The 24496-nt window shown below is 37.2% G+C and overlaps 2 protein-coding genes across 2 annotated transcripts; both read left to right on the forward strand.

The window, feature by feature from the left end:
- The first annotated feature begins 1620 nt into the window (after positions 1-1620).
- Positions 1621-17101, forward strand: LOC106743114 (aminopeptidase N-like). The gene is made up of 23 exons (XM_014616650.1): positions 1621-1625; positions 1763-2083; positions 2557-3048; positions 3405-3606; positions 4027-4183; positions 4265-4346; positions 4809-5212; positions 5629-5906; positions 6037-6224; positions 6876-7175; positions 7259-7337; positions 7905-8087; positions 11807-12294; positions 12815-13273; positions 13461-13644; positions 13849-14005; positions 14144-14225; positions 14440-14828; positions 15573-15847; positions 15912-16102; positions 16203-16496; positions 16574-16643; positions 16960-17101. Exons 1-23 carry the CDS (start codon positions 1621-1623, stop codon positions 17092-17094), a joined length of 5415 nt encoding a protein of 1804 aa, XP_014472136.1. The 3' UTR covers positions 17095-17101.
- Positions 17102-18591: 1490 nt separating this feature from the next.
- On the forward strand, positions 18592-24254 carry LOC106743115 (aminopeptidase N-like). Its single transcript, XM_014616651.1, has 12 exons — positions 18592-18673; positions 19568-20086; positions 20525-20983; positions 21167-21350; positions 21585-21741; positions 21854-21935; positions 22082-22467; positions 22827-23101; positions 23200-23390; positions 23516-23809; positions 23915-23984; positions 24084-24254. The coding sequence occupies exons 2-12, from the start codon at positions 19608-19610 to the stop codon at positions 24252-24254; spliced, it is 2748 nt and encodes a 915-aa protein (XP_014472137.1). The 5' UTR covers positions 18592-18673; positions 19568-19607.
- Positions 24255-24496: the final 242 nt, after the last annotated feature.

Consider the following 24496-nt stretch of genomic DNA (forward strand, 5'->3'; position numbering starts at 1 on the left):
GTCGTTGCGTCGTTTTACATTGGAAATGTTAACAAACATCTATGCATATCGTATGCCATATGTATCATGTGCCGAAACTAAAAATGCTTCTCCCAAAAGGTGTTCCTTCCAAAATTCATCTGTAACTTTTCGGAATGGTCAAAATGCTTAATATTGCGCAATTCTCGATGCTTGGGTGCAACTCAAGGAGACAAAAAGCCAGAAAGGAATGACGCGTTGGCGAGTTAAACATATGTTTCTAGATTAACACGAAGTTTCACTTAGACGGCGTCGATTCGACAATGAGAAGAATTAAAAACTCGTGAGATAATCGATTTCGCAGACTCGAGTTATAGAATGCCGAGTATTGCTTAAGCAATATTACTCGTCACGAGCTGTCAGATATCGACGATAAAAGAAGTGGGATCTCGGTGGATTTGGCGATATCAAGCCTAGCATCGATTGGTTGGATACCATTGTATCACGGTTATCACACATTATCAGCACAGTCGATGTTAAAATTGTCGGGGAAATTTTGCGAGTCGCCATCGGAATAGACCACTTACCGATCATCCCTCGAAGAGTATAGTACCTTCTGCACCGACAGACCAGTCGCGATAAGATTAGAGGAGACAGCGACATATTTTTCACGATACGTCCCACTGCCGCTGCCTTATAAGTCGCGGGATTTTGACCGGGCAGGTTCTCAATAAATCCTGCCTCCGCGGTCAACGAGGCATCGACCCGTTCGGTTTTTCATCTTCGATTAGCTCCAAGGTACGTTATCAGGACTATCAATTGCATTAAAGTCGAGTTTGTGTGAAAGTTTAGAAAAGCTTCGGGCCAACGTGCGGAATTTTCGAAATAATACCGTTACGTATCCAGAGATTTCTTCTCTTTGATCATTGCTCATCATGGTGTGCTCGGTTTCGGCATTTATCGATTTTTTTTCAGCAGATTCTAGATAATTCGACTCCTTTTCAGCAGATTCTGGATAATTAGACAAATTGAAGTAACAATTATTATGTATCGTCGCTTGAAGAAATTACATGTATTGCTACGTATAATCCGTGTGAAGCATAAGCTGATCTATTTAAAAGGAAATTCGATTAATCTTCGCAACATGCAAGCGTATTGTTAGTGAAACTGTACTTCCCTCGTAGCGCGTAACATATCAAAGTCGACGCAACTTCCCTGAACCTGATTTTATTTTGTCATTGTTGATCGCTCACTTCATGCGAAAGCGAAAGAACCGTTAGATTCAAGATTGTTGCCTCCGTATTGACTGGAACGTTCTTGTGTTTTCTGAAGAATCAATGAAAATTATTTCTACGGTGTTTTCCTAAAACTTACGTTTTCCTAGATTATTCGCACAATAATATCACGAAGTTGGATGTACTTTTGCGGCTGCTCATAATCATGTCTTACTTCTATTACGTAATAGGAACAGTAAGGTGGATCAGTGTTCGCACAAAGTTCTTTTTCCGCTCACAGAAGGAGCTACAATGTCGACTGTGAGATTCCTGCTGCCATTGGTGCTAGCCTTGGCGACTTGCTGGGCACGCGATCCCATTTTCGAGGATGTAGAACCAGAAATCTTCAATAATAATATCGACTCAAGTTACATTAAGTTGCCTGATGATGGTGTAACACCTAAAAACTATCAAATCACATTGCAAACATTCTTCGATGAAGCCAAAGAAGAAAAACAGTTTACTTTCGAAGGAGATATTACAATCACACTTGAAATTGAGAATGAGATACAAAATATAAAATTACACAGCGAAAACCTGACTATTCTTGACGCCCATTTGAAATATACATTAAAAAACGACGAAAAAAACAAGAATTACGATGACGGAGGCGAAGACAACAAAGGCGACGACGGCAATGGCAAAGACGGCAATGACAACTCAAAACCCAAAACTGTAAATGCAAAAATTCAACATCCAAGTAATCCGAATGACTTCCTGATACTAACGTTTGAAGAAAAAATTCCTGGCAAATCCGGACCTTATAAGTTGGTTATGAAATATAATGGAACATTGAACGATAATTTACGTGGATTCTACAGAAGTAGTTACAACGATTCGAAAACCATACAGTAAGTAGACAACAGTATAACTATATTCCCGTTAAAATCCTTGGCAAAGAAATTTACACACTAGATTTATGCAAGAATAGAAAACTTAACAATAGTATATCTTTGTACCATTCATTTACAATAATTTAAGAAATATCTTACACCGTTAGTTTTACTTAGAACAGTCGAGTCGATAGTTTAAAATGAATAATTACTCGGCAAGTAAATTATAGAAATTATCCAATTTTTTTATAGTGAAAGTTGGTAGCATTCTGTTTTTTACGTAGATTTTTTAAAAATTGTCGCGAAATGCACAGCTCTCATGGCGCTTTTAATATAATAGACATAATTCTACTTGGCATAGTGGTATTAACTTATTTTTACCAAAATCGAAGCAAACATTCTTCTCGAAATCAACTAGACAATTTCAATAGTCACGATTGCCTAATGTAGAAAATCCCTTGCGTTAATATAATCTTTTCCATATATTATAGATGGCTTGCAACGACCCATTTTGAGCCGGTAGGCGCAAGACTAGCTTTTCCTTGCTGGGATGAACCTGCAATAAAAGCAACATTCGACATCACTATTAAAAATCCGGAGGATTATTCAGCAATCTCAAATATGAATATGAAGTCGGGTAGTGGCCAGGTGAACAAGGACACAAAAATAAGAACAACGGAATTTGAACAGACACCAATAATGTCCACTTACCTCGTGGCATTTGTAGTCTCAAAATTTCAAAATAAGATACATAGTAAAGATACGAATTTTGCCGTATGGACGAGGCCCAATGTAATTGACAGCGCGGAGTATGCCGTTCAGTACGGAAGAAATGTATTGGACAACTTGGAAGAATTCACTGGATATAAATACTACAAATCTAAGGAAAACGACCCGTCGATGAATATGGCGAAGATGGATCAAATTAGCATCCCTCAGTTTGCAGCGGGCGCCATGGAGAATTGGGGTCTGGTGACGTACAGGTAATACTAGAGATCTCGATATCATGGAACGATCAAAGTTCAAGCGTTGACATATCTCGACTCTTATCGCGATTATTACAGACCGAAGCTACTTGACAGGTTTGAAATTGTTACACACTTCGCTGCTATTCAAAATACTCGTGATGCATCCGATCGTTAATCAATTTTATATGATACCTGAAAATTTTTTTCATTTTTATTATTTGCCGTGAATTCATGAACCATTATCATCGTTCTTTAATAAATCATGAATCTAATCTACATTTAACATTTATCTACGTTAGCACTTATTATCGTTGAATATGTATGATAATCTTATTATCGCTTCAATACAAAACATTCTACTTATTTTTAAGGGAATCTGCTCTTCTCTACACGGCAAACGTTACCACCACGCAAGCTAAGCACGATATAGCAAAAGTGATATCTCATGAGTTTTCTCATCAGTGGTTTGGTAATTTGGTGACTCCTGAGTGGTGGAATTATATCTGGCTAAACGAAGGCTTTGCCACTTTCTTCCAATATTTTACCACTGAGAGTGTTAATGAAGCTGAAAAAGTAATTATGAAAACATATACTGCTAAATACTGATCAATTATCAGTTCTGGTGAAAGTTTATATAGAATTGTACAATCTTTCTGAAAGCAGTTTTCGTTTAACAAAATTTTATTGGTTAAAAGTCATCTGTGTGTATGTGTTTAACTATAGTTGAAACTTATATTAGAAATATATTTAATTCTGAATCATGCCTAAGCATATTAATTAAAAAAAGAATGTACCTAAAACAAGAATGAATTTATATTAATAACAGACGCGACTGATAATAGCATCAATTTTATGATCGATTTGTTTTACCGCAGAATTCGGTTCAAAATTGCGAAGAGTCGCGTCGTCATTAAATGAAATGATACACTTTTAACAATCGTAATAACTTAATAGATAACAGAACCGTCAATTAAACTTAATATTAATTTACAGGAGATACCTTGGCGTCTTATGGAACAATTTGTCGTTAAAAATCTGCAAGAGTCTGCATTCGTCAGCGACGGAACTATCTACACTCGTAAGATGAATCAGGACGTGGGGCGTAATGAAGATATTAATAAATTGTTCGACAACATTGCCTACAAGAAAGGTATGCCAGCTTCTCTGTTAATTATGGCAATATAAGAGAAATTAATAGTCAGCATCTTAACGTACTATTTTATCTTCGTAGCTGCTTCTGTTATTCGTATGATGCAACACTTCATGACAGAAGATTATTTTAAAGAGGGACTCCAAAAGTATCTGAAAGAGAAGTAAGTCATACGTTATTATTACATTTTTATACATACGTATTATTACATTTTATACATATGTATTATTATATATTTATCATATATTTATTATTATTATTATTGCATATTTATCATATACTTCTATAAAAATCTGTTTTCTAAAGATATAACAAATTTTCCTCTCAATAATTATATTTATAATATTCTCTTCCGTAAATATTTTTCAGTTTTTTATATAGATATAACAAATTTTCCTCTCAATAATTATATTTATAATATTCTCTTCCGTAAATATTTTTCAATTTTTTATATAATATGTATACTTCATGCTCTCGAGCGCATTAGTCAAATAATGTTTATTTTTTTATCACAAGTCACGTCGATGTTTATTTACATTTTAATAAAAGAAACATACACACACACATACATATATATATATATTTGTTGAAATAATAAAAAAATTATATTAATTTATAATTGCAGCCACTTCACATCTGTTACACCTGAGAAGCTCTTCAAAGCCATGAATGACACACTTGGAAAGAAAGACGCACCCGTATTACCAGCCAGTGTTGCCGACATCATGGCAACTTGGGTCGATCAAGAAGGATATCCTGTTGTAACAGTCGAAAGAAACGCAAATAACGACGATATAACATTGAAACAGGAGCGATTCTTCTTGACGAGAGAAAGACCTTGGGAGAAAGCAAAAAAACCGTTATGGTACATACCAATTAACTATGTCACGGATGACTCAATAAAAAGTAATGACACCTCGGCAAAGGAATGGATGGACAACAAAGTAGAGAAAGATGGAAACTCGACAACGCTTACGATCAAAGGCCTGAAAACAAAAAAATGGTGGATTTTCAATAATCTTCAGACAGGTATGCCTACTTTATGACGTTGCTGTGCAATTCTCACTGTCAACGTGACGTTAATCAACTTGATTGTACCGACATTAACGTTACATCTCAGATTCCCTTGATGAGTGATGAGTAATAATACGTCGAAGATTTTTGTCAGTCGCTTCGAGACAAATAGACTTTACACACGTTTCACTTATTAAGAGACACCCTCGAATTGTTTATACAGTGACACGCGCACATAGTTCCTTGGTCCGCAATTGATGTTTCATGCACGTGTATACACGCAGTAAAATTTTATGAAAACCCTATGCCAAAAATCTCACAATGATTTGCACATGGTTTTTGCAACTATCGTGCCACTTGTGTAAACGTGGATTCATCGCGAAGAGGATAACGATCGAACGCCAGCTAAAAATATCGATACTCCCTTGCAGGATATTACCGCGTGAACTACGATGATACTAACTGGGAAACTTTGGCGACACTCTTGAACTCGGACAATTACACGCACATCCTTCCAGTCAGTCGCGCCCAGTTGATCGACGATTCGCTGAATCTCGCGCGCGGAGGATATTTGAGTTACGACGTGGCGTTGCAGTTCACCCTCTATCTCGAAAGAGAAATCGATTACATTCCATGGTATGCGGCTGCCAGATCTTTTGATTATATGGACCGCATGTTGCAGAATATGGAGAACTACGACATCTTACAGGTTGGTTGAATACAAGTGCGGGTGTATGTAAACGCCATTGTTGTTTTCGTTGCTGCACCGGGTCGCGAGATAAGAGATCTGTGTGAGAAAGTCTGAGACCTGACTCTGAAGCTTTGCCGAATCTTTTCAGAAATACATAGTTCAGAGGATAAACAAATTTGTGGAGAATGTTGGACTCAATGACGTGCCGACAAATAATACGGATATCTTGAAAATTAGCAGAGAATTTGCGCTCACTACGGCTTGTAGGTACGGACACAAAGCCTGCCAGAAATACGCCGATGAGCAGCTGAAAAATTGGCTGGAAGACGAGAACAAGTAAGTTTCTGAAAACTGGTCGTAATCAGATGAGTTCGTTACATTGAAAAACCAATTATGATTGGATGAACCTGAAAATGGATAACTAAACGCATTTTTATTTGGTTAAAAGAAACAGAATTTCTGTTTTAATTTTAAACTATTTATTTAAAGAATTCAAAATTGTATTCGTATTTATTAAAATATTCCCTATCAAATCTAATTATTTTTTAAGTTAATTTTATTTGATTATTTGAAATAATTTTTATTTATTTGAGGGCAAACTATATCAGGAGATTTTAATATAAGCAAACAAGATAGGCTTAAAAAGATAATTATATTTGATAGGGAATATTTTAATAAAATTTAAAATTTTTTAAATCAATACTCTAAAATTTAAGAAAAATTCCATTTTCTCCAACCAAAACATGGTTGCCCATTTTCAGATTAATCCAATTAAACTGGTTTTTTAGTGTAATTACTATCACATCACGCTCACAGCGAGTAACGATAAAACGGTATTGGCCGACGAAATTTTCTTACAAAAAAGATAATAAAAAACGGATAAAGAGAAAAACAAACAAAAAACCGATGAAGAAAAATTTGCAATCTGTCGGGATCATTGTGATTGCCCGATACTTACGGCAATTACTGATTTTTTTCTTGCCGTAGAGTGCCGACAGATATGCGAGAAGGAGTCCTTTGCGCGGGACTGCGACACGCAGACCAGAATACATGGAACAAGACTCTGAATAAATATGAAGGTGCCGCCGAAGACGAGAAAAAGATGATCCTGAACGGTCTCGGATGCTCTCAATCTAATAAGATCTTACGGATCTTCCTCGAAGAATCGCTCAAGAGAGATAATATGGACATCTTCAAGACGTTGAACGCGATATGCATGAATAACGCTGGATCCTTCGACATAATCATAAACTTCCTAAACGAAAATATCGACCAGATCCTAGAAAAGTAAGTTGCTTTCTGCGCACCACTTCACTTTGCCGTTATGACGCTACGACGGAGAGATTTAAAAATTATTGTGATTTCTTCAGGGATAACAACAGGGAGAAAATGACCGCACACCTCAATAATCTTTCCACTAGGATCATCAACCACGAGCAATACGGACAGGTAAAATATGATCATTTATAATTTGCTGCACCTTTACAGAATAGTTTCGGTTGCACCGCGCATCCGGAAAAGATCGATCGAATTTAATTGTCCTCCTCTTCCCCCCGGCCACTGAATCAAACTCGACCACATACGGCGCAATTTGATTTGCATCGTCGTATAATGTTATTCGTTCGATGAAAAAACGTTCATCGCAAACGCGATGATATTATCAGTTTTACTTTGTCTCCAGTGTATTTTTTTTTTTCTAAAGAGCTGCGTAATCGAACGCCATATGTGGATACCGGAACGCGATAACATATCTTTTATATGATAAAATTTCAGTAATTAGAATTACAGTGCCTATCTCGTCCTTGATCGCGGCTTTATCTTATCTGAGAGTGGATTGATTAGATGTTTCGCAATCAAGCGAGGTAGGAAATATTGGATCCTGTAAATGTAGGCGACTCTATCATCGTCAACTGCGCGTCGTAATTTTAGATATACAATAACGCCGATCTCCCCCCTCCCACCGGTTTATCAGCGATGTCGATGAAAGTGACTGACATAGGAATTTTTGTGTTTCAGCTGGTTCTTTTTGTACTGCGGCATAAGGACGTACTCGACAATCGTAATGTTAATTTCAATGGAATGAATAAAGGAAGAAATAATATTGATTGGATCGAGGAATCCCAGGATAAGGTCTCCAAGTGGCTGACTGATAATTACCATGAAAACTCCGCAACTTCCTTCACAGCGATGACGTTCCTCGTAATGATTTCAATGCTGATCTCACGGTTCTATTAAACATCATATAACATCAGATTGTATACCTCGCGTGCGCACACATGCGTGCAATTTCTCCGTCGCGTTGCAACGTCCTCGACCGATCAACCTGTCGAGTTCTCGCGATCGTACTGACCCTCTCGACCGCACCGAGAACGATTCGGTCGCAAAGACATTCGTCACACGTGATTCCGGTGTCGAGCGAGAGGAAGGTGAAATATCTCGCGGATGTATCACACTTTATCGACCTCATATCAGTTGCGACTTCAAGTTACGGCTACGGAACACACGTGGTACACGCTTTCAGGCGAAATAAAAGACACTTTCGGGACGATGTTGGCCGAGACATTGTCACGACACATTTGCCGACGAGTCACGGTTCAGAGATCAAGTCTATTTTGCACACCGCTAGAGTAAACAAATTCACACCGTATAATCATAGTTAAAAGTTTTAATATGAAAATTTTATGATATAATAACGTAATTGTATATGATACGATTGTAAATACATGCTATTTATACCAACTACACGATATAGCTCATATATTTAACATATAGATATTTATAACAAAAATATGCATTACCTTAACGCTTGTCGTCAAGTTTTGATTGAGATACAATCGAGTTGTGATATTTGCGTGACGTTTTTATAGGAGGCTGTCGGATGCCGTGAAAACGTCGCTCGCACAATCGATTGATTATTCCCGCAGACACTTTATAAGTTCGTACGGTTGTAGTCCTCCACGTTGTAAAATGTATTTAATAAAATAGATGATTCTTTTCCATTAGCGCGTGTAGTTTCCAGATTCGATGAAAGACACAATTGGGGATGTAAATTCCACTTTCGTTTGACCGATCCTGTTTCCTCACGAAAAACGTATCAAACGTATTTTCTGGACAGTCGAATAAAGAGAAGAAATGAAACTGAAGAAGTGAGACAAATTTATAAGCCACAATAGAAGACTTTATATTTCACATCACAGCCAAACTTGTTTACTTTATACGTTTCCATGTGCTTTCAATGTCTGCTATAATCGTTTCTTAGTAATGCGGAACGCAAGTTAATTATATTAATTATTCATCGCCATTGCACGTATGAAATAACAATGAAGGATGACCATTTGATGTTCTTGATCGTCATATCGAATATTATGCGAAGTATGATATTATTTACAAGGTGTCTGAAATTTTTTCTGTCAATCACTCGTGCGAAGATAGAGCGAGTTAAACTAAGTAAAAAAGTAAAAAGTCTTTTATCATTTTATACGCACTAACGCAAAATTTCGTACAACTTTTGTATGGGACATTTTTTTCGAAAATGCGTAGTTTTCGAAATATTAAGGGGTTTCTATACATTTGGTAAACCTTGTATACAAAATATGTTATAATGCACTTCAACTGTTGAGTGAGAAATTGTAACATTGATGTTACGTTACTGTTGGTGGGTGCTTACTGAATTATATTATTTCATATTATTACTACTTAATCCCAGGACAAAATGGTGTCAAAAAGGTTACTTCCTTTCTTCCCTCTCCTCCTGTACCATCCCAGAAACCTGTAGTGTTTGAACGAACAAACATTATTCCATTCATCCTCCCCGCGCGATTTTTGAACCTAATTGGAAGAATATGTTTAATGTCAAAGTAAGTGTGGCAAAAAATTAATTTTCCAAAACTCTCTACGATAGATATATAATTGCGTCCAATATTGTCTCAATAGAATCGAGGTAACAAACGTCCAAAAGGGGATGGTACGTGAATGATACATCCGCGAAATTTCGTCAGCTTCACTCGAGCATGTCGAGTGACACGTTGACGACCAGACTGCGAAATATCGCGTTTCCATCGTTCGAACGTCCATAAACCGCATTCGCGCATTTTCCAAACCCTATCACTTCCATCGTTCTAACGACCAACCAAAAACGTATCGTTATCGGAAGCGTGTCGTTGAAATGTGTTAGTAGGTAGACAGACGTAATGAATTTCGAGGCGACCTCGGCGCGTCGAGCGTTCCCATGCTGGGACGAGCCGGCGTTAAAAGCCACCTTCAACACCTCTATAAAGTGTCATCGAAACTACAGGGCTCCGTCAAATATACCAGTGCGGATACATTTGGATGATTAAAATGACAAAAACGACATGATATGGACGCACTTTGACACGATTCCCGTCTACTTATCTCGTGGCGTTCGTGACGTCCGATTATGTTTGCGTTCCTTCCTAACGCAGACGAGACCGTCACCATGTGATCCAGATTGCAATTGGCGCCGCACTCAACATTCGCGCAACAGATTGCCCGGCGAAGTTGAAAGCTGTTAACTCAAATACACCAACAGTAACAAGGTTTCAAAAATGGGCTACGTATCATCTCCGGAATTTCCAGCCGGTACCAAAGAGATTGGGAGACTTATCATCTAAAAGTGACGCAACGAAATATCAATAAATAGAAAATGATTACTCGTCATTTATATGGCGTATTTATCGTCGTAGATACGTATTTATTGTATATACACATACGTACAATTTGATTTATATATAACGCAATATAGGACTTTTACATCTCATATCCTCGACGAAATTATTTACTTCAGACGTTTCCGTGTATTTTCAAAGTATAATGTCTGACGTAACTTAATAATGCGGGGCGCAGGTTAATCATATTAAATATTCACCGCCGTAGGCACGTGTATAATAACAATAAAAGACGATCATCCGATGTTTCCCAACCGTCACACCGAATATAATGCGAAGTATAATATTATATAATCATTATCGAATATCATAAATTGAAAATTGGAATGGAAGTCGTAAGTAGAGGCACTTTACTGCAGGGTAGTAAGAAGGAAGCAACCTCTCTCTAACAATTTCTACAACAATTCGGCGCGGCCTCATTACGGGAATTATTCAAGCAATCGTACAGAGAAGAAAGGTAATACTCAACGTGTAGCCTTACTACAACGAAGGGCTAAAAATAGAACGAGAATTATCTCATCATGCTTTCGACATTCTCCGACATTTCGCCATACTCTCGATAATCGTATGGCCAAAACTCTTTCCGGATACCTTGAATATATCGCTAACACGCGGAGCCGATCGAGTTAAAATAATAAAACCGAGAATAAATTTATAATATACGCTGTTTCCTCCCTTTGTCAGAAACGTATCGGATTATTTTAGTATATCATCTCTTGTCAGCTTTCATTCGAAAATCGGAAAACCAAATTAATTATAGAAAAGGAAATATGGGAAATGCTTTTTGCTGCGCGTTTAAACGAATCTAAAAGTATCAATGACAGGCTGAATCACAAAGTTGAATAAAATCCGGTCTTAACTTTTAGTTTTAGTTTTATCATTAAAGGAGATGACAAGTTGAAAAATTCAACGACTGTAGATACTTTAAAATGAGTACTAGCTCGTTTTGGAAGCATCATAGAAAATGCAAAAATTGGCCACGTATCTACATATGTTAGGTATTGAAATGCATTATCTGTACTTACACGAAAATACCTGCGATTTGGGCTCTCATCGACCCTGTGATAAATAAAATCATGATGGCTGCATAAGATTGACACTGATCGTGTACAAACTTTGTCCCTTTTAGACACACTAGTTTTAAGAAAAAACGTTAGAATACGTAAAGCACTTTCTTCAAATTGACTTTTTCTTCAACAAGGAAACATTCGTGCACAAATGATACGGATTTGAATTGGCATGACATTCCTGAGACTACTGTTCAAGATTGCGCTAACATTCGTCGTTGCGACTGCTCTTCCCCTTGACGATGATTCGGGAAACGATTCGCAGACCGCAAAGGTTAATTACCGTTTGCCGGACAATGTGACACCAGTTCACTACAACATCAAGTTGATACCGCATATCGTGGAGGATAATTTCACTTTCAATGGCGAGATAAATGTTGACATCGTGATCTGTCGCGTGACACGAGACATACGTTTGCACGCATTGCAGTTGACAATAGACGAGGATGCGACGTCGTTGGTCGACAGTGAAGGTGTCGTTTACACACCGAGAGAGCATGATCTACGAAACGTAACGCAAATGTTGGTCCTCGATTTTGACGACGAGCTACCACCCGGACATTATACTCTAAATATAAAGTTCGTTGGCATTCTGAATGACGATTTGGAGGGCTTCTTTAGAACGTCGTATCAAAACGAGCAGAATGACACAGTGTGAGTAATCGTCGCAGTTTGAAGATATTCTTCCTAATCGAATGTTATTTATATCATTCATACCATTCGCATCTAATCCCAAGGCAAAATTACCTCAAAAACATATTTCCCTTCTTCCTTTCATCCTAAAGAACTGCACTTTAAACGAACAAACATTACATTATTTATCCTCCCCGGCGATTCCTTAAACTAGTCAGGAAGACACGTTCGATGTCAAGACGAGTCTAGGTAAGGAATTAATTTTTCAAGACTATTATACGCTAGATATAGATGCGCCCAATTTTATCTCGTTAGAATCGAGGTAGCAAACATCCAATAGGAAATGGTACGCGTACACCCGCAAAATTTAATCGGCCTCACTCGAGCGCGTCGAGTGATACACGTCGCGGCCAGGCTGCGACATATCACATTATCATCGCCCGAACGTCCATAAACCGCATTTTCAAACCTTTAACATTTGTGTTTGAACGATTAGCCGAAAATATATCGTTATCGGAGGTATAACGTGGAAATGTGATAGGTGGATAGCTGTAACGCTCTTCGAGGCGACCTCGGCGCGTCGAGCATTCCCATGCTGGGACGAGCCGGCATTAAAGGCCACCTTCAACATCTCCATAAAGCATCATCGAAACTACACAGCTCTGTCAAATATGCCGGCGCGGGTGCATTCGGAAGGAAGCGACGAAGACGGCATGATATGGACGCATTTCGACACGACTCCCGTCATGTCCACGTATCTCGTGGCGTTCGTAGTGTTGTACGATTATGTTCGCGTTCCTAACGCAGACGGAACCGTCAACATGTGGTCTAGATCGCAATTAGCGCCGCACTCAGCATTCGCGCAACAGATTGCCGAGCGAAGTGAAAAACTGTTGACGCAGTACACCAATAGTACCGACAAAGTTCCAAAAATGGACCACGTATCATCGCCGGATTTCTTAACCGGTGCCATGGAGAATTGGGGACTCATCATTTACACGTAATATTACGAAATCAATCAATAACAAATGAATATTTGTTGTTTACACGACGACACTTACAGTCGCATATGTATATACTTATCATTCGTATATATTTATAGTATTATTTCTACATAATGTAAATACTTAATAATTTTATTATGTTTATTATATAGAATATATAATAGGTGCTTCTCTAATTTTTAGAGAAAACGATTTCACGTATAATGAAGCAAAAGATACCACAAAACATAAGCATTGGGTAGCGGTGGTAGTGGCGCACGAAATGGCCCATCAGTGGTTTAGCAATGTAGTCAGCCCGTTATGGTGGACCTACGTATGGTTAAACGAAGGATTTGCATCTTTCTTCGAATCCTATATTCTCAATATGGTTGGCTTTCTATCTTTATATGAATTATTGAGGAAATTTTTATTAATGCGTCAAAACATTCCGTTAATGATTACTGATCTTAATTGTTCTTTGTTTCGAGACAGAGCAAATTGTTTAACATTTAAATAGATTTTCCTAAATAATATTATTAGTGTCAACGTCGTTTTAAATCGAACATCTGATAGATTCCGCCGGTTATTCTAGATGTTCGAAGATTGGCGAATGATGGACCTCTTTGTGGTCGAAAAACAGCATAGCGCTTTTCATTTCGACGTTGCTAAGCAAGTGATGCCTGTTACAGCAAAAGTCAATAGTCCTGACGAAATTAAGTCGCTCTTTACACTCATCAGTTACCGCAAAGGTACGATTAATATGATTAACGATAAGTAATTAAATCAACGTTCGTGAATTTGTAAATGACATAACATACTATAATATACTATTCTTCTCATTTCTTATCATGTGAATTAATAAAACTGTATAATATTAATTATTGCAGCTCCTGTTATCTTGCGGATGTTGCAACATATTATCACTGACCAAGTGTTCCGGAACGGTCTTATAAGATATTTAAATACCCAGTAAGTTTAGCAGACTTTTTTCCTGTCTTGTATATATATATACAGTAAAAGTAATATACATATAATAATATACGTATTATATGATTAATATAGAACAGAAAAAATAAAAAAAAAACGAAAATATACTGCGCGTCTTACATGTAACGTCAGTGAAAAATCTCCATTTTGAATTTATAAGCCGAATTTACAATAAGTATTATATTTCACAATTTAGCCAGTTCAGTTCGGCTACTTCCGACGATTTATGGAACGCCTTACAAGCAGCTCTAGATGAATCAGACGTTCCGCACAATGACTACATATTAAAAGACGTAATGGATACCTGGACAACACAAAGGCATTATCCTGTGTTACACGTGATCCGAAACTATGACACTGGCGAGGTAATACTGAAGCAAGAACATTTCCGTCCTGATATGGAAACCGACGAAAAGGAAACAATTGACGGAGATAAATGGTGGATACCTATAACTTTTGCTACACAATCGAGTCCTGACTTCTTTAACACTGTGCCCACTCATTGGCTGAGACCGCAAGATGAAAATATAACTATTAGCGGAATTGACCCAAATGACTGGATCATAGTAAACTTACAACAGATGGGTAAGCATTGATAATACGATAGCTAGTAATTATATAACACACTTAAAAAACGATTATATTACGTGCAACAGCATATGTGAAAATAATGTCCACTACGAGGGCGGTCCGATAAGTACTTAGCCTACAAAAGAAAAACGAAAATTTTGGAAAAGTGGCGATTTATTTCTCAACATAGTCTCCTTTTAGCTCGATACACTTGACCCAGCGATGTTCCAACTTCTTTAACCCATCTGAAAAATACGTTTTCTCGAAGTCTGCAAAGGCCTCCGTGGCGGCGACGACCTCCTCATTCGACTCAAATTTCTGCCCGGCGAGTGACTTTTCAAGTTTGGAAACAAAAAAAGTCGCACAGGGCCAAATCTGGAGAATATGGTGGATGGGGCAGCAGTTCGTAGTCCAATTTGACCAATTTGGCCAAATGAGGAGGTCATCGCCGCCACGGAGGCCTACTTTCGAGAAAACGTATTTTTCAGATGGGTTAAAGAAGTTGGAACATCGCTGGGTCAAGTGTATTGAGCTAAAAGGAGACTATGTTGAGAAATAAATCGCCACTTTTCCAAAATTTTCGTTTTTCTTTCGTAGGCTAAGTACTTATCGGACTGCCCTCGTATATTTAAACAGTTTTTGATACGTTCTACCTCTATGCCTTGAAAAAAAAAAACTTGAGCATATTTCTTAATATATCTTAAAGTGGACAATATCGAGGAAAAAATTTAACGATAAAATCAATTAATTGTACGGCAGGATACTACCTCGTCAATTACGATGCTACGAATTGGAAAAAAATTTCGGACTACCTTCAGTCAGACGATTATACGAAGATACACGTGCTCAATCGGGCTCAGTTGATTAATGACGCGTATCATCTTCTGAGGGCGAATCAACTCAACCTCACCACGTTTCTGGATATCGCGGCTTACCTGAAGAAGGAGACGGAGTATATACCGTGGTGTGCTATGTTCGCTATTTTCAACGAAGTGATCGGTGTCTTTAACATACCAGGAGGCGAGTATCTCAAGGTAAACAACAATAAATTTGACCGGTAAGAGTCACATGTGGGGACTGATACAAAATTAATATTAGGAATCTATGTTCGAAATGGTGAACGGTCTCGTTGAGAACGTAGGATACGAAGAAAGTCCTACCGAGGATGATTTTACGAAGCTTAAGCGAGTCGAAGCCTTGAAATGGGCTTGCCACTTCGGTCACCCCCAGTGCAGAAGAATGGCCACTGCAAAACTGATCGAATATCTCGACGACCCCGAAGGCCGCAAGTAAATTTTTCTATTTGTCACGAATTTCCAACGTCTGACGAATTATTTGATTGTAACACAGATGTGCATCATTGTTCTCGTTATTGCGCGTGTATCGCAGGATTCCGCCCAATCTGAAGGAATGGACGTTATGTAACGGTATGTCGAACGCAAGTTTACCTAGCTGGAACAAAATGAGGGACATGTACATCAAGACTTCGGACGATGCGTTTCTATTTTACATGGCATGCTCTGAAGATCCTGATATCATCATCAGATATTTGAAAATAAACGATTCACTAGCAGATGACTTCACGTACGATTATACAATCTATTCCGGAGCTGTATCGAAACATGCAAACAAGGATCCAATATTTAACTATATTTTAGCGAATTTGGATCAAATTACTTCCAGGTAACAGCGGCTTCCTATTAATTCAAGATACTGTCTTTTTATTTACTAATTGTGTATAATTCGTTTTCCATTTGTAGAGGAATCAAGATACAGCATGCATTAGGTGATGTTATCAACAATGTATATTCCAAGGAAAAACTTGATCAGGTAACGTAAACACTATAAATGTTATATCAGATAACCAAAACAGTTTTTCATAATAGAAATTAAACAACAGAAAATGAGTGAATATTAAGTTAGAACGCACCGATTGACTGACGCGTATCTGTACTTCATGACGCACATAAAATATTTAGTTCTGCACACCACTACAAAATAAAATAAAATAAATCATCACAGCGAATACTACCGAAAACCGCACGAACTTTTTTAGTTACTTACCCGACACGCTATTTTTCGGAGTTCGCTGTAACTTAGTTACATTATACATACTTGCGAAATACACGAGAGTAATTTGTTTCAGATAAACGAGTTCGTGAAAAATAATTACAAAGAAGACAAAGAATTACTGAAATACATTGAGGCAAAGACGAACACTCGCTTAATTGTATTGTTAAATACATACAAATTTATAAAAACTGTAAACGGAGTTTCGTGAAAATAAAATCGGAGATATCGCAATCGAACTAAGACAACAATGAAAACAATACAAATGTAAATCTAAATCCTTAATATCCTTTTTGAATTTTTTCGGATATCGACTATCTTTACATATTTAATACATTGTGAAATATTTTCCCAAACGAATACCTTTTTTTTTTTAATATTTCTTTTTATCGTTATGCACGCGAGAATCCTTGCGATCTGAAAATGTTTGCAGGTGTTGCGCTATTAAAAGCCTTCGGTAGCCTGGCGAACTAATTGCCATCGTGAAAATCGAAATCAAGATTAGTAGGCGAAAAATGATCCACAGTAGGGCATGAATCTTCCCCGATTAAGAAGAATGTCCTGAAATTAGCGCATTGATATACTCAGGAACGTCCAAGGGTGAGCAAAAAGACTTGGAATTAGAAATATTTTTTTTTTAAGTTAATAGAGTTTTATTCTCTATGTATATAATATATAGATATAATAGATAGTATAGATAACATAGATAATATATATAATATAGATAGATAAATTATATAGAATTCTTTGAAAGTAAGAATCGAGTCACCTAAAATTTAATGAAAATTGAAAGTTTGACCAACTTGACCACTGCTTTCCATATGCCCTGCAAAATTAATAAAATTAACGTTATATAATCATTAGTGGAAAAAGTTTCATTGAAATATATAATTTATGTAACTGTCTGTATTATACGACTGTACATTCATGTTAGTTATACAACCTTTAATAACTTAATATGTAGATATTGAAAATAGAATTATATATCACATCAACTATATTTGTCGAAATTTGGTTGAGATGCAATCAAGCGCATCTTTTCTAGAAGGCTGTCGAACACCATGAGAACATTGCTGGCTACAATTGATTGATTATTCCTGTGGGGTTTTTGCTAGTCCGTCTCATTGTAGCTCGCTTCTAGTAGTTCGCGTTGCAAAATGTATTTAATAAAAAAGATAATTATTTTTCATTAGCACGTGTAGTTTCCAAACTCCTAATGGAAGGCACGATTACGGATGTAAATTCTACTCCTGAAAACCGTTTCCCCTCGGAAACATATCAAACACGCCCTCTGAACAGTCGAATAAAATGAAAGAGATGAAAACCAATAAATGAAACGAATCTCTAATACGCAGTAGAGGAACTTACGTCCCGCATTATAAGTTGTTTATGCACACGTTTCCTCGTATTTTCAAAGTATAATGTCATGCGACAATCTCGTCGATAACGCTAGGCACAGGTCAATCGTATTAATTATGCGTAGCCGTAGGCACGTTTGAAATAACAATAAAGAATGGTTGTCCGATATTCTCAACCGTCACTTCGAATATTACGCGAAGTATAATGTTACGTAATCACAAGCCTCAGTAGCGCAGTAGGCAGCGCGTAAGTCTCATAATATTATATAATCATATCCCGAATGTCGTAAGAACATACTGGAATCACTTCACGTCATAAGTAGAAACACTTTACTGCCAAGTAGTGAAGAAGCATCTCTCTCAAGCAACTTTTCGACGAGCCGCTGCGACCTCGTTACGAGAATTATTTGAGCAACCGTATGGAGAGGAAAGGTAATACTCATCGTATAGTTCGACCACAATGAGAGGCTGATTACAACGGCGAGGTTTATCTCGCCGACATTTCGCCATGCTCTCGATAATTGTCGAATTCAAATTCAAATATCAATATTACCAATTCTCTCGTCACTCGCGACATTATCAATCAGCGTTGGTGTCTAACATGAGATTTCGAAACGCACCTAACATAACACAATATAACGACATAACTTTAACCGTGTGAGACCTATCGCTAGTAAAGAGCTCAACGAATTAAAAGTATAAAATTGTGACGCATCGCAAAAATTACATACATAGATTAAATATATAAATGAATAGATTTATCTATTCACTCCTCGGAAATTATAATATATATAGCTTTTTTCTCAAATACGACGAAATAATATTTACGTCTTATCGTTCCGCTTTTGTTCATTCAAAAATCAAAACTATTAGCAAAGGAAATAAAAACGAATGCTCTCGACTTCACGGTTGTTTAAGGACCAACGATAGCATTGAATCGTAAGGTTTAATTAGAACTCGTTTTAACTCAGATTTGCTATTGAAGGGAGTGACAAATTAAAAAATTAACTACCGTAAACACACTAAATCCAATTTACGAGGGTAATATTTGGAAATTTGTCATCGGTATTTAAATTAGTAAGTAAAATTCAGTGCTTTAAAAAATACCGGTACTTTAAAATCAATGCAAATATTAGATTATGGAATTCGTTATTTGTATTTATGTAGGAATATCCGCGATTCAGTATCTCGTTGATCCTTTTGATCGATTAGATCGTGATGGCTGCGCAAAATTGAACACGTTGCTCGCGTACCTTCGAATGCGCTCGCAATGATAAAAAAAATCAAAATGTATATGCACTTTCTTCAAACTGACCTTTTCTCCAGTAAGGAGGCGTTCGTGTGAATTGAATGGATTTGAGTCGGCATGGCATTTCTGAGGCTATTTCTGAACGTCTCACTAATATTTATTATCTCGACGGCTCTTCCTCTCGACGATGATTCGGGAAACAGCTCACAGACCAAGGTTAATTACCGTTTACCAGACAACGTGGTGCCGGTGCACTACAACATCAAGCTAATACCGTATATCGTAAAGGATAACTTTACTTTCGACGGCGAAACGAATAACGACATAGTGATTCGTCGCGCTACGCGAGAGTTACGTTTGCACGCATTGGAACTGACAATAGATGAGGGAGTGACGTCGTTAGTTAATAGCGACGGAATCGTCTACATACCGGAAGTGCATAATTACGAGAACGTAACAGAAATGTTGATTCTTGAATTCAACGATGAATTAACTCCTGGACGTTACATCCTAAATTTAAAATTCGTCGGTATTCTGAATAACAACTTGACGGGCTTCTTTAGAACGGGTTATTATACCGAAGAAGATAATGTAGTGTGAGTAACTATTGATCTCTGAAAGTTTTCTTTTTCTAATCATCGTGTTACTTAATTACTCGACATTAGACATTGCTAATAATTCCTACCATTATCATGTGTGTGCCTATAAAAAAGAAATCGCGGCATATTACACGATTCCGCAATTTTGCGACTGCATATTTGCAATTGACCGTATTTAAAATGAAACGTTTCCAAACCGATCCTCATCGTCAATTCTCAACTTTGTGCACAAGTATTTATATATTTATTTATATCATTTGTGGCTTCACTTAAGTACCTACTTACTCATACATCCTTACCAGGCTGCACAAATATCGCTTAATCACCGTTCGAGCGTTCGTTTTCAAACCGCATTTTCAAACCTAACTAACACTTGTTACCTGTTAAAACGATCAGCTGAAAATATATCAGAGGTGTGATGTTGAAATGTGGCAGGTTGGTGGCTGTAACGCACTTCGAGGCGACCTCGGCGCGTCGAGCGTTTCCATGCTGGGACGAGCCGGCATTAAAAGCCACCTTCAACATCTCCATAAAGCACTATCGAAATTACACCGCTCTGTCAAATATGCCGGCGCTGGCACATTCGAATGAAAGCGACGAAGACGATATGATATGGACGCACTTTGACATGACCCCAGTCATGTCGACTTATCTCGTCGCGTTTGTGGTGTTGTGCGGTTATGTTCGCGTTCCTAACGCGGACGAAACCGTCAACATGTGGTCCCCGCCGGATGTGGCGCCATACTCAACATTCGCGCAGCAGATCGCTCAGCGAAGTAGAGAGCTGTTGACGCAATACACCAACAGTACCGATAAAGTTCCAAAAATGGACCACGTATCATCCCCGGCCTTATCAGCCGGTGCCATGGAAAATTGGGGACTTATCATTTACACGTAATGCTGCGAAATATCAATGAAATAGGAAATGAAAAACTCGTAATTTATATGGCGGCACTTACCGCCGTGTATACGTACTCTTTATCGGACATACATATTTATAGTATTATCATTATATATTTATTATTATTGTTGTATTATTTATTATAGTTTATGTAATAGATGCTTTTCTCATTGTAGGGAACGCGATTTCATGCTCAATGAAGAGAAAGATACCACGCCGCAAAAACGCAGAGTAGCCGTGGTAGCTGCGCATGAAATGTCCCACCAGTGGTTTGGTAATTTGGTCAGCCCATCATGGTGGACCTATGTATGGTTAAATGAAGGATTTGCGTCTTTCTTCGAAGCTTACATACTTGATAAGGTTGATTTGTCTCTCTATTATTATCTGCATAATCGAACAATTCTTAAGACATCAAGATGTACTGTCAATAATTACAAATTAGAATTGCTCTTCGTTTAAAAAAAGAGAGAAAGAGTGCGCATACTGTTCAACTTTCAAACAGATTTCTTTAAGATGGCTTGTCTTGAAGCTGTTAATGCTAATGTCGTTTTTAATCGAGCATTTGCTAAATTTTGGTAAAGCGATTATTTCTAGTTGTTCGATGATTGGCGAATGATGGACATTTATGTAATCGAAAAACAGCAAGCTACTTTTTATCGTGACGTTGGTAAGGAAATGACGTCAATTTCAGCGGAAGTGAACAGTCCTGAAGAAATTAAGTCACTCTTCGATACTACCACTTACGGCAAAGGTAATATTATATAATTTAAGCAGCTTACATGAACTTGTATAAATGGCATTACATAATATTCTTCTATCTCTTTTTATATATTAGAAAAGCTTTATATTATTAATCATTACAGCACCTGTTATATTGCGCATGTTGCAACATATTATTACTGATGAAGTGTTTCGGAACGGTCTTATTAGATATTTAAACATTCAGTAAGTGTAGTGCATTTTTCTCTCCTGCTTGTGAAAACATAGCTGCATTCAGTCCGTTACTGACGCAAAAATAAAAATATGCTACTCTCTCTCTCTCTAATAATAATAATAATAATAAGTACGTAATAATATACTTTACAATTCAGTCAGTTTAACTCGACCACTTCCGACGACTTATGGAATGCCTTGCAAGCAGCTCTAGACGAATCAAACGTTCCGCACAACAACTATAAATTGAAAGAAGTAATGGACACGTGGATAACACAAAGGCATTACCCTGTGGTACGTGTGATTCGTAACTATGATACTGGCGAAGTAACACTGATGCAAGAACATTCCAGCCCGTACATATCAGGCGAAAACCCCTCGATCGACGACGATATATGGTGGATACCTATAACTTTCACTACTCAAACGAATCTTAACTTCTCTAACACCTTGCCCACTCATTGGTTGAGACCGCAGGATCAAAATATAACCATTAGCGGAATTAACTCGAAAGACTGGCTCATAGTCAACTTACAACAGATAGGTATGTATCGATCGAAAGGATTTTATTACATAGCTGAAAGAGCAATCATATCACATAAGAGAACGTATAATGATAATTTCCACTTCGTTTGTGAGTATAATTTTCGACACATTATGCATTACATGGTCTTTTAAATAAATACACAAACGTTCCAAATAGCACAAAACGTCTCCAGGATCACTGTGAAAATGTCCTGAGGACGTCTCAAAATATTCCTCGAGTCATTATGGATATCTTCGAGATGATTCTGGGACGTCTTGCGCTATTTAGAATTTTTGCTAGTGAATCCGAGTGTAAATGAGAGAAGTCAAAGGGGGTCTAACCGATGAGATCGATAAATCGAGTTAACTTCGCGACAGGATACTATCTCGTCAATTACGATGAGGCGAACTGGAAGAAGATTACGGACTACCTCAATACAGACGATTATACGAAGATACACGTGCTCAATCGGGCTCAGATTATTAATGACGCGTACCATCTTTTGGTGGCGAATCGACTGAATATAACCATATTTCTGGATATCATGAATTACATGCAGAAAGAAACGGAGTATATACCGTGGTGTGCTATGTTCCTCATTTTCACCACCCTGAAGGATGTCCTCCAGATACCAGGAACTGAATTTCTGAAGGTGAGTGATAATACATTCGATCGACAACATGTGTATGTGTGTGTACATTTATTTCAGACAAATTATATATGTGAGGACTAATATGAAAGTAATACTAGGTAACCATAATTGCAATGATGAACAGTCTTGTCGAGAACGTAGGATATGAGGAAAATCCTACCGACAGTGATCTTACGAAGATCAAAAGATTAGAGGCCTTAAAGTGGGCGTGTAGTTTCGATCACATTGAATGCAGAAGAATGGCCGCTATGAAATTGAACGAACATCTCGCGAATCCTGAGAAGAACAAGTAAATTTTACTATCGTCATTATTTCTTAGCACGTGATAATTGCTAGATCATATATCGCTGAATAAATGGTTTGATTGAAGCACAGATACACAACAATGTTCCTCTTATTACGCATGTATTCCAGAGTTCCGCCGAACCTGAAGGAGTGGACATTTTGTAACGGTATTATGGACGCGAACTTGTCTACTTGGAATAATGTGATGGATATATATGCCGAGAATCGTTTTATTTCACAGTATCTGAGTTGCTCTGAAAATCCGGAGATTATCATCGATTATATGAAAATAGCCGCAACGAACAACACAATAATAAATGACGGTGACTACTATATGATTTATAATGACGTGGTGGAGAAGCATGCGAACAAGGATTTAATATATAATTATTTATTGGCGAATCTGGAACAAGCCACCTCCAGGTAATAGCAGTTATCTGTTAATTCCAGACACGCTCTCCTTTTATTTACTAATTGCCTTAGTACTATTATTAATTTACTAATTATCTTTCCTTTCCTTTTTCTAAGGAAAGTCAGTATAAAACACGCATTATGTGGTATCATCAGCAATGTGCATTCCAAGCAAAAGCTAGATAAGGTACATAAATGCATATATTATACTTGACACTCTATTTTTCGCAGCATTATCTAACTTACTTGCAATATTTGCGATATATATAAGAGTAATTTGTTTCAGATAAACGAATTTATGAATAATAATTACAAGGAGGACGAAGAGTTATTTAAATGCGTCCAAGAAAAAATAGATGAGCGCATGTCTGAACTATTACGAATATATCGTACGTTTGTAAAATTTACAAGCACGATCGAAGAAAAACAAAATCAGAAAAATCACGATCTATTCTAAAGATAAATAGAAATATATTCTCGCATATATAAACGGATTCTAAAGATAAATAAATAAAGATAAATAATAATGCAAATATAAATGTTTATCTAAATCATCGATTTATAACCTCAATATTCCTTTTAGAATTAATGCTATAAAGTGTTATTCCATATTATCAATTCCTTATTGCGTATAATTGTACCATAAATTTTGAAAAAAACAAAGAGAGCGAATTATCGCGGTGTCGTTGATCTGAATTT

The sequence above is a fragment of the Dinoponera quadriceps genome, unplaced genomic scaffold (assembly GCF_001313825.1).
Source record: "Dinoponera quadriceps isolate SergipeBrazil2010 unplaced genomic scaffold, ASM131382v1 scaffold942, whole genome shotgun sequence".
NCBI lineage: Eukaryota > Metazoa > Arthropoda > Insecta > Hymenoptera > Formicidae > Dinoponera > Dinoponera quadriceps.

Bases quoted from the DNA above. Each gene is read 5' to 3' on its own strand.
- LOC106743115 (XM_014616651.1), top strand. From the start codon at position 19,608: ATGGCATTTCTGAGGCTATTTCTGAACGTCTCACTAATATTTATTATC. The intron at 22,468-22,826 runs GTATGTATCGAT...ACTTCGCGACAG, and splicing joins AGTCAACTTACAACAGATAG to GATACTATCTCGTCAATTAC. The intron at 23,102-23,199 runs GTGAGTGATAAT...AAGTAATACTAG, and splicing joins CAGGAACTGAATTTCTGAAG to GTAACCATAATTGCAATGAT.
- LOC106743114 (XM_014616650.1), top strand. The intron at 5,907-6,036 runs GTTGGTTGAATA...GAATCTTTTCAG, and splicing joins AGAACTACGACATCTTACAG to AAATACATAGTTCAGAGGAT. The intron at 6,225-6,875 runs GTAAGTTTCTGA...TTCTTGCCGTAG, and splicing joins TGGCTGGAAGACGAGAACAA to AGTGCCGACAGATATGCGAG.